The 11,837-nt window shown below is 32.1% G+C and overlaps 1 protein-coding gene across 2 annotated transcripts; it reads right to left on the bottom strand.

The window, feature by feature from the left end:
• Nucleotides 1–7,379: 7,379 nt before the first annotated feature.
• LOC112033849 (uncharacterized) lies at nt 7,380–10,595 on the bottom strand. Of its 2 annotated transcripts, XM_065777741.1 has the most exons (3): nt 10,244–10,595; nt 7,799–7,911; nt 7,380–7,717 (listed from the first exon to the last, which is right to left on the bottom strand). In XM_065777741.1, exons 1-2 carry the CDS (start codon nt 10,478–10,480, stop codon nt 7,831–7,833), a joined length of 318 nt encoding a protein of 105 aa, XP_065633813.1. In that variant the 5' UTR covers nt 10,481–10,595; the 3' UTR covers nt 7,380–7,717; nt 7,799–7,830. The 2 variants fall into 2 exon arrangements, with proteins under 2 accessions (XP_065633813.1, XP_065633814.1); XM_065777742.1 differs by lacking the exon at nt 7,799–7,911 and having other exon boundaries at nt 10,244–10,590.
• Nucleotides 10,596–11,837: the final 1,242 nt, after the last annotated feature.

Here is an 11,837-nt window from a genome sequence, read left to right on the forward strand (position 1 = left end):
AGAAAGAGAAGAGAACCTGGGAAGGGCATTTGTGAAAAAGTGCTACACTACCACTTTTCTCCCCTAAGTTTTCCTCTCAATTTGGGAGGAAAAAAAATGTGGGCCCGGAGAGAAAACTTTTTCTCCAGTTTTCCATTCTTCCTGGTTTTCTTCCCCAAACGAACAGTGGAAAACAACATTTTCTACCCTATTTTCCTCTCTCTATTTTCCATCCTCCCTATTTTCACCCCAAACGAATGGGGCCTTAGTGTGAGTGAGAAATGTGGAGGTGAAAAAAGATAATTTAGTGATAAAAAAAAAATGGTATGTTTGTGGAAAAAAAAAAAAAAAGAGCAGTTTTATTTTTTTTTCAAAAAGAAAAAGTTGTGTTAGTATTTGACAACTATTGTGAGAGAGAAATGTGGAGGTGTGAGAAAAAATTGTTTTATTTATTTATTTTAATTTAGCTAAAAATGAGGAATTTATAAATTACTAATTTTACATGTCTAATATTATGATTTAAGCCTTAAAAATGAATAAATTTGAGAGTATTTTGAGCATCTAAATTAAGGGTCCGAAACAGGAAAAACTCTTTAAATAGTAATATAAATATTATATTATATCCAATCGTCTGTACCTTTTTAAAAAATTTTAGAGATATTGTCGGTTAGACTTCATGGTTAGATTTTATTACGTCATTAACACTTAATAGAATATTAATGATATGATGAAGTATGCCTTTGGGATTAGATTATAATGCTAATTTTTAGCCTTTTGTTTTTTTGGTTACAACAAAAATTTAGATAATCAGTTTTGAAAGGAACATAAAATTTAATTCATTTTTAAAATATTGATAAGATTTTAGAATATATATATTGTCATTAATTCAAGAATTCTAAAAATATACATTCTCCCAAAAAAAAAAAAATTCTAAAAATATTAATCATGCATAGTTTTCATTTATTTCTCTTGAATGAAACAATAGTAACGCACATATGATAGGCCTAGCCAACTTGATTATTGGTCAACAATCTAATTGGGATTAGCTTATAAGTTAGTTTTTTGCTTTTCAGTTTTTTATGTATAACTTTCTAAAATCTTTTTTTTTTTTTATTCAACTTTTCAAAGTATAAGTATAATTTAGAATATTTTCAGTAAAAAGTGTTCAACAGAAAAACTAAATAAGTTGTTCCTAAACACATACAAATGTAAGTGAGAGTTAAAAAAAAATAAAAAAAAATAAAAAAACCAATGGCAATGTATACCTTGGTGATAGTTCTACCTTGGTGTTTAGACTTGCATCTTAAATATTATAAAATTAGTATTAGAATTTTTCTAAAATAGTTCAATAACAAACGCAATAAGAGCACCTGTTAACATGATAAAATTTGCCTACAAACTTTGTTATAATCTAAGGTTACAACTTCACTCAATATTTTTTTATTGAATATGACTATTGACAAATCCACCATTAGATTAAATTTTCTTCTTATATTCTTCATGCTTGCAAAATTTTCAGGAGATTAAAGATCAATCACCATGTCATCAATTATTCATTTAAATTTCAAGTTTTTATAATTTAGTATTATGCTCTAAAAATAAGTTTATGGATCATATAATTAATAAAAAAATATCTAATTTGCACAAAATTTGACATGTATGTTAAGAGCATGAACATACAATCTAATGATTAGATTTTCAAAATATGTAGTCATGTTCATTTTTTTAGTTGAAGTTGTAGCATTAAGTTACAACCAAGTTTAACCAACTTTGTAGCCAAACTTTATCCCCATTCACAAGACCCAATTAGTATAACCTTAAAAAGGTAATTATTAAAAAAAAAAATTAAGAAGAAAACTTGGACACATAGACTTGTGTGAATTTTAAATCACGTGATAAAGGGTAGATAAAATTTATATACAACTTAAGACAGTGTTTGATTCGATGGAAATTGATTTCCGAAAAAGTATTTATTTCAATTGCAGGTGTTTGGAGTGACTACAAATTTTAGTCGATTGAAAATTGTTTTCGGTTGATCGTTAAATGAAGATAGAAAAGTATTGAGATAGAGAGATTTATAGGGTTATAGTTGTTATTTGACACTGTAGGGACAAAAAAATACTCATAAGGTAAACTTTATGGACAAATAATGTATTTTTTACTAAATAAAATATTGAGATAAAAAGAGAGTCAGCCAAAAAATAAAAAGTTATCTAATGTGTTACTTGTCATGCAATAATGTGGATTCTTTTAAAGATTTTGGCAAATAATTAATCCTAAGGAAAGTGAGAAAAACGGACAAACTCCAAATTTGATAATACATCCATTAGAGTTAAAGGAATTTCGTGTGCATAAACAGATAATGTTAAAACTTTGGTGAGTTCTGTATATATGTAATTATGTTCATTGTTTCAGTAATATTTTGAAAAATGATTAAAATATTCATCAATTTTTTATGGGCAAGAACATTTCTACATATCCATGTTAATTGTTTTAGTAATCTATATAAATAATAATAGGTGAATCTGAGAGAAACTCAAATTAGAGTTTCAATTTTGCGCTATGTATCCTAAATTATTTATTCTTAAAGAGTTTTATTTCTTACTTTCAAAATCAAATATGAGATCATATTATAAATATTCATCTAAGTGAGTTATTAAGTACAAAAACCAAAGAATCTAAAGTAAATGAATCGCATAAAAAAAAAATTTCACAATAATAAATAAATAAACAACATGGACAATTTACATTGTATACTGAATAATATCCTTACAAAATTTTTTAAAGAGTTAACAAAATACAAAAATGACTATCAATAATATTTAAATTATATATATAAGAATTATATTATGTATCTTATTGTATATTTTTAATTCATGCATATCCATAGAGTTACAAACTAGTATTGTTAATGTTGGCATCACAATTGTCATGAATAGACTACTTCTATGTGAAACTAGACACATTTTCATGTACCATGTAGTCTCCCTCACAAATTAATGAAATTTGCTCCCACCTCTTTGTGTTAGTTTGTTTCATTAAATGCTAGCTAGCATGTGAAGAAACAGAGACTCGGTCCTACTGGCTGCAACTGCAATAGTGTGAAATGAAGACTTCCAATTAATTTGGTCCTCAATTAAGGGACCTTTTGTCATTTCCATTTGAACGAAGGGGAAATGCTCCTTTCACAAAACGTGACTTACTTTCTATGAAAGGAGGCTTATCTCTTGAAAGAGAAAAGACAAAACGTCACGCGTCAATATTTTGTAATTGCAAGGATTGACTTTTTTGTTTTTGTGAACATAAAATTGTGTTTGGTTAGATGGAAATGATGTAAAAATATTTTTTTTAAAGAAAATATTTTGTGCGTATTTGAAAATGCTCCAAAAAATATTTTCATTTGTTTGATTGAGTTCCTAAAAATATTATAGAAAACATTTTTGTTGATTTTAGGTTTTTTTTTACTCATTTTTAATTGTTTTTCGTTTTTATTTAAGTTAAAATAAGGTTCTTATATAGTTGCATATTTAAGATATATATTCTTAGGAATATTTTTACTTATGAATTAAGTTTTTATATAACTGTTGAGGTAAAAATTTTCAGGCCTTAATTTCATTAGGCCACTCACAAAAACACCCAGACAAGCCCATAAATTATTTTAAACCCACATAAATATTTTCACACATATTACTCAAATATTCTCTATGATATTGGGCTCCCACAAATATTTCCTATATAAAGCCCCATAAACTACCTTGGGCTCTCTCACAAATATTACCCATTATACCCCACATATTATCCAACTTAGGTTTTCCACAAATGATACTTATCACATTACTACCAAAATTGGGTCACAAAATTACACTATCTCCACAAAAAGCCCAAGATCATTTAACTTGTGGGCAAAGCCCAAAAGCCCAACAAAACCTCCTTACAAAACCCACTACGACACGGTATCTCTAAAACCCGCTACGATGCGGCACCTTACAAAGTCTGTTGCTACATGGCACATTTACTAAGCCCGTTGCTACACGACACCTTTACAAAGCCCGCTACGATGCGGCATCTCTAAAACCTGTTACTACACGGCACCTCTAAAGCCAGCTACGATTAGACATCTCTAAAACCCGTTGCTACATGGCACCATTTACTAAGCCTGTTGCTACACAGCACCATTTACAAAGCCCGTTGCTACACAGCACCTCTAAAGCTGGCTACGATGCGGCATCTCTAAAGCTGTTGCTACACGACACCATTTACTAAGTCCGTTGCTATACAGCACCATTTACTAAGTTCGTTGCTACACGACATCATTTACAAAGTCTATTGCTACATGACACTCTTACTAAGTCCGTTACAATATGACACTTCTACTAAATCCGTTGTTACACGGCAATATTTTTACAAAATTTCAAAATCATTTTACAAAGCCCAAATACTAATTTGGCACTATTTTCATAAAACCCAAATATTAATTTAGCATTTCACAAATCCCAAATACTAATTTGACACTATTTTCACAAAGCCCAAACATTAATATTTGGCACTATTATTAATTTGACACTTATTTTATAAAACCCAAATTTTACCTATTTACTTTTTCAAATATTTCAAATAGACTTTCCAACAGACTCTCTATCTTTTCTCTATCTCATTTAAATATTATTTCTTTATTCTTTCTTTAATCTTTCTTTATCATTTTTTTTTTAATATTTCTTTATTTATTTCCAACTATATTTTCTAACTCTCAACGGGTAAAAATTTTAAAATTGTGGTTGGTCTTTTTTTTTTTTTTTTCAATGGATCTCTTAAAGCACTTGAGATAACAAATAATATAGTCATGAGTTCTTAGTTTTTATTTATTCATTATTATTCACTAATTCCTCACAAGCTTTAAAAAAAAAAAATTAAATGAAAAAAAATTCCATGTCTACAACATTTTCATAACAAATCACGTATGGTAAGTTCTTATTGATTCTAATTTGAATCACAACTTAAATTACTTTTTTGTCTATTCATAATAACCAATAACAACCTACTATTTAAGATTTATTGTTAAAATTTTGTGAAAATATTATAAACATAACATCCCTAAAAATATATATATTTGATCATAAAAATTTTGTAATTATCACTAACCCAATTTTCCACCACACACATACACACCACTTTTTACATCCCATTGTTTCCACAACACACACACTCCACTATAATTACAAACCAATTCTCCACCACATACCAAAAGTTAAAGGATAAAAAATAAAAAATATCTTTATCTCAAACTCAGAGACTCAAACAGAGAGAGGATTTCAGAAAAAAAAAAAAAAAAAAAAAAAAAAAAAAAAAAAAAAAAATCCAAAGAGAAAGGAAGACTAGGCAACAAAGATGGTGAGGAAGATGATCATGGAGATCGGGTGCCAAAGGAGGTTAAGGAAGAGGATGAGAAGCGTGATGAGCGCGTAGTTCATGCAGTATAGACGGGTCCTTCTCCACAACTGATTTGCTTTGCCTCCACAACCGCTTGTCCTCTTCCCTACCACCGACAAAATGCAGTTTTTTGCTTTTATTGTTTGGATTTCATTAGGCTTATGAGAGATTGTTTTTGTGTTTCAAATCTTTTGATTGGGTTTTATTTTTTTGTTTTGATTGTGGTATGTTTTTAGTTTGTAACCGTTGAGATAGAGAAGCAAGAGAGAGTGAAGAGCGAAAGAGAAAAGGGATGAGAGAGAAAGAATCAATATTTTATTCAACCAATGATTATTTTAAGAGTGAAATATATATATATATATTTTTTTTTTTTTTTTTGAGAAGCGAAAAATGGAGGTCTTTATGGTCATATTACACCCCGGGCAGGGAGCTAGTGGCCTCAGTCAGGGAGTCCGTAGTTAGTACCCGTTCTGTACCCTCTGTGTGAGAGTCACCTCACATTTTGTGAGTACACCTCACCATTAAATTTACCCACCAACGAAAGCTTGCGGGCAGCGGGACTCGAACCTAGGTGTGCTGCACGAAGCGTCCGAACCTTACCCACTCAGCCAAGCCCTCGTTAACTTTTAAGAGTGAAATATGTTTGAAGTAGCTACAGTAATTACTAAAGTGCTCTCCAACTCAAGAGAGCTACCGTAGCAACTCTAAAAAAAAAAAAAAAAAGAGATGGAGAGACTATTGGAGCTTGATTTTTCCGTGTTTGCTCTCCAAATAAGGCTTTATAGAGCCTATTGGAGATGCCCTAAGAAATAAAGGAACCAAATGACTAACCACTCTAAGCATCATGCCAAAACCATCCCTACTTTGTATCCAACAAAACTATACAAAGAGTCCCACCCTGCACTGATGGCCTTCCCAACTTCCAACCCATGTGTTGTGCAGACAGAATTAGAAGGCTGATTGTAACTTGCTATCCTCTTTCCAAGCAGGCAAAGATTTACTTGCACAGAAAAGATAATTCATTCGAACCGACATGATAATTTTTCAGTACTTACCTCCAAACATACTTCTACCGTCGCTGTCACCTGAATCCTAATTTTTTATCCTGCACAAACAATTTTTTTATCCTAATTTTTTAAAGTGAGTGAGTTCTATCTCTCTCTTTCCTCTACTCTAGACATTTCTTTCCCTTGGAAACCTGTGTGGCGGTCTAAGGTCCCTACTAAGGTTGCTTTCTTCTCTTGGACTGCCTCCTTAGGTAAGATTTTGACTACTGAAAATTTATGGTATAAGGGTGTAGCCGTTGTAGATTGGTGCTATATGTGTAAAATGAGTGGGCAATCGGTGAATCATCTTCTTCTTCATTGTCCTATTGCTTATGAACTATGGTCTATGGTGTGGGCTCTATTTGGTCTTCAATGGGTTATGCCGAGTGGTGTCTTAGATTTATTTTCGAGTTGGCAAGGTTCATTTGGTGGGTGTTGGAGCATTGATTTATGGAGGGCTGTCCCTCATTGTGTCCTATGGTGTATTTGACGAGAACGGAACTCAAGATGTTTCGAAGGAAAGGAACGGTCTATTCCAGAAATTAAATCTCTTCTTCTTCACACCTTGCTAGAGTGGAGTTCTTCCTTTAATCTCTTCTCTTGTTCTAATGTTTTAGAAATGCTAGATCTTTGTAATTTTTCTGTTTGATGTATTGTTTTCCTTGTACACCCCCAGTGTACTTGGGCTTTTTAATTAATACAATTCCGTTATTTATCAAAAAAAAAAAAATATTGGAGGGTGTAACCATATGGTTTTACACTAAATCCTTATAGAATTTAAATCCAGATATTAACTCAATGCAATCAGTGGTAACAAGCTTCTTGTCATGGATTATCTAAGAAAAAGAAAAGGAAACTCAAGCATACAGGAAATTTCTCACCCATTGGTTCATCATGGACAAAGGGCACACAACATATTACTTCTGGTTTGAGAGAAGCAAGGACTGTTCTTAATAATAGAAAAATCTTCTGCTAGCTTCTCTTTGAAAAGAAACAGAAAAGTGTAACCATGAGTGTGCTTTTACGCATGCATGATATCCATTCTCTGTAAATGGATTTGTTTTCATTAAAAAATATAGACAATGATCTTCAAAGAAGACGGGCAGACAAAGCAACAATCATTCTCAGAAATAAAACTCAGTGCCTAAAAAATAACAAAAATATTCCAATTTATGTATTCGAGAAGTAACTTATTAATCTCGCACCCTTGGACGAACTCCAAGTCCAGTTCTTATATTTGCACCCACTTCCAGGAGGTCTTCCACCTATATAAGATATGCAACATTGAGCACATTTTCAAGGATTCAAAATACAATTCAAAAGGATAATTATGTTGACTTTGCTACCTTTAAAAGGTCATATATGAGAATAGAAACTCTTATATTTCTTTATAAATGCCACTCTCCATCCCATAAATGAAAAGAAGAAACTTCAGACATGCATAGACACAAGCTGACAGCTGACACAAACACAAAGGGCAGCAAAGGAAACAATAATTAATACATAAACCAAACACTTGCTTGAAAAAAGTTCTTCACTTTTAGGTATAGTGAGAGATTAATTATTATGCCAATGTGCTCTAGTTCAAACGGTAACTGGGTTCAAAGCCCACTACGTGCGGGAGTAAACATGGATATAATAATAATAATAAAATATTGGTTATTATTATTATTTGTTATTGGTAAGTTACATACTCACTTGGTAGGTCTTACACCAACAAGTTTACCCTCCACCTTGCTCTTACAAGGAGGTTCCATTTGAGCTAGATCTCACTTGCGATTAATTATTATTGGTAGTCCCTCCCTCCCTTTCCTCTTTTTTAGTGATTAGCAATAAGATCTTCAAACATTGTCAAATGAAAAATTATTATCCATTACAAACAGCTAAATAACAAGTGACCTAACTTTCATAATCCCTATATAATTAGTGATAATGAGGTGGAAAAGATGGACAATAATTTATTGATCAATTATCATAGCTGATAAATTGTTGAACGCATAGTAGCAATTTGTCTGCCAAAAAAATATCAGCTTAGTATAGGAAGTATGTTTGGAGATGAGAACTGAAAAAGCAGAAATTTAGCATGACAAAAAGGGGTAAAAGTACTTGACTCTAACTGCCGGGAGGTTGGAAGAAGAAAAAGAGAAGAGGAAAAAGAAATAAAAGTTTATCTCTAACATCTGCCAAAAGAAAGTGAACATCTTTTTACACCAAAAATTTAACTCAAAGCAATGAAGCCAAGATATAATTGAAACATAATCCCTTCCAAGTAAACGAAGTATAGCTCAGTTTTTATATATGGCCAAGAGGGCATAATTCCAGTTAGGAGGTTCAAAATTCAGAACCAATAAAGGTAAAATAGAGCTCATTGGAAAACTTTGCAAGCATTAATGCTCTCAGTACACCCCAGCTAAAATCACTCATATTTGAAAAAAATCAAGATGGGGGAAAGGAATCAACTCAACTTTAAATAACAAATTAGATGACTCATTCTGTTACCATCATTACCAGATACTGGTTAACAACTAAATATATCAAACAATAGGTAGACACTAAACAAAGAAATTCTATTTCCAGAAAATATGAGGAAAGAATATCTGTTTTGTTCAATGCTTATCATGACATGGGCAAGTTACCACCAGGACGCACTGCCAACCTTTTTTAACTATAGCCAAAAAAGGACTAGAACCTAGAAGTACTTGTGATTAATAAACACTTTTTGCAACTAACAGAAGACCAAAATCACATCAAATGTTTTTCTTTTTCCTCTTTCAATTTATTCAATGATCAACACACTCAAATTAAACAGTGTTGACAAATGAACAGACAAGTTCATTTAATTTTGTTCTCAGGCTGTGTTTCTACGGATCCATCCCCTAGAGTTCTTAAGGGAACTTCACCATAAAATTTCTGAAATCCTATCCATCCATATTGAAATAAGTGAACTAAATTTCGTCACGTCAGCAACATTTAAACAAACGTTGACTATCACCATTTTGGTTCAATTTAAAGGAGAATGCTAACGAGTGCCCTTAGAGCACTAGTTAATAATTCATTTTAAGAAAGTTTTGATACCACTTTTATAAGAAATGAAAAAAAAATGTCAAAATATTAATTACATTCTTATCATTTTCCATAAAAACTTTCTTTAAATGGTTTATTAACCGGTGTCCTAAAGGCACTCGTTAGCATTTTTCCAATTTAAATTATTGATGATGTGGCAAACAAAATCTAACCCGCCCATTTCAAAATAGATATAAAAAGATTTTGTGAAGGATAAAACATAGGTACATTACGTTTACCGTTAAATTAAAACACATTAGACTAGTTATGCTTCGTTAGTCAATACAGTCTTGTGTTTGAATTTAATTGAGGAACCTAATGTAGTGTACATAAGTAACTGTATTTAAGTTTTGCCGTTTTACGAAACCTATTATTGAATTACCTAAGGACTCCGAAGCATCCTAATCCGGGTTTCTATCTTATGAATTTTGAAGGAGACACATTGAAGATTGTTTAAGACCCATCTTACACAAGTAGTAAAGTAAATCTACAGATAACGTATTCAATAATGTCATATGAACTACAAAAAAAGACACACAGTTTAAGCAATGACCAATACTCCTTAGTTCTTCGTAATGAAAATAGTTTATGTTGTTCTTTTTTTCTCATAAATAGTACATGAATTATTTACTTAAGTTGTTCGACACTATTTCACAGCCTTGACTTGATATTGGAAAGACTAAAAAGCCCCTAAAATGCCAGAGAGAGAGAGAGAGAGAGAAGCGGACCTTGTGGATGCCGGAGACGTGGAGGACGGAAACGGCGGCGGTGGCGGTGGCGCCGACGAAGAGGGAGGCGACGGAGAAGGCTTTGAAAGGCATGAAGTGGGAGTCGCCGGCGTGGCCTCTTTTGAAGGAAGATATGGCCCACCCCAACTGGGCAGCACTAGCTAGGGCCCACCAGATGTGGCTGTAGTTCCCAGTCCCAGTCACACCAGCGGCACCGCCGCCTTCGTTCTCCTCCATCTGCGATCCAACTTCAACTTTGGCCTCTCCAGCTTTAGCTCTTGCAGTTGCAGTCTTGCTCTTCCCACTTTCTTTTCAGTCTATCTAAATTTTGCTGTACATTCTTTGATTTCCCTTTCTTTGTATGGGCTTTACTTGGGCTTTATACCTGTTGGGGATGGGGTCTGTCTTTTTGTTGGGTTTTCAACCGGGTGTTAATGGACTTTACATAGATGAATTAATGTGTGGGTATGATAATGACACCATCTACATTATAAAACAACCAGCCCATTAATTCAGCAAAAAAAAAAAAACCAGCCCATTAACTCACAAAAGTACCTAAAACCCATCAACCCTATCGATTAAAAATTGCACTATCTAATTTTGTCTAAATTTCAATTCTGTTGTGTAATTTCAAATTCGTTTAATTTAGTTAGCTCTCTCTAAAATAACGTAGTTTTGTGTTTTTCTTTTTCCACCTTTCCCTCTCTCTTCATTTCACCCTCAATTTTAAGGAAAGAACTCCTGGGCCAAAACATCCTTTGCATCATTGTCTATTTGTAAGACTTCCTATTTCATAACTTATTTGATAAGGAATAGTCTTTTTTTTATTCTAAGGAATGGCCTTTTTCTCCACACAAGGAAACCAAAAAAAGAAAATAACCAATTTCGTTTTTCTTTCTTTAACAAAAAAACCAATTAACTTTTCAAGTCACAATAGGAATTTAAGGCATTTCACAAAAACCTCTACTTTATCTCAAATTCTATCAACATTTTTTTCCTTTTGAGATAGCTCCAACTTAATCAAAGAAAGCCTTTTCTTGAAAAAAAAAATCTCCACTTATATAGCTTAACCATACTCATGTACACTTGGACTGCAAACTTGTACCAAATATAATCTTCTCTCAAATTCCATCAAGACCTACCAATCCTATATATCTCATAATTCATACAAGAAATAATCCAATAAATCAACTAAACTCTAATACCACTTGTTGAATCCTAATCTAGTCTTACTTGAATTAAGAAAATCAACTAACAATTTTAATCAATCAAAAACTTTATCACAACAATTATTCTGTCAAGATGTCAATCACACACATAATCATAGATTTAGGAAAATGATTTATTCTCAAAAGGAAAAATCATGGGACAAACTCTAAATAAATTCACTATTATAAAACAAATTACAATATCTTCTCAAGATTATGCATAACTTGAGATCTATGCCAAATACAATGCATCTTCTCTTTAGAAAATAATAGAACTCACTTAAGAATCACTCGCCTTGGATACAACAATTTTTATGGTTGTAGCACCCCAAAAATATTTCCCTAGAGAAAATCTAAATTTTATCTACCTTTCTTTTGGTTTCATG

Source organism: Quercus suber, unplaced genomic scaffold (assembly GCF_002906115.3).
Source record: "Quercus suber isolate HL8 unplaced genomic scaffold, Cork oak 2.0 scaffold_163, whole genome shotgun sequence".
NCBI lineage: Eukaryota > Viridiplantae > Streptophyta > Magnoliopsida > Fagales > Fagaceae > Quercus > Quercus suber.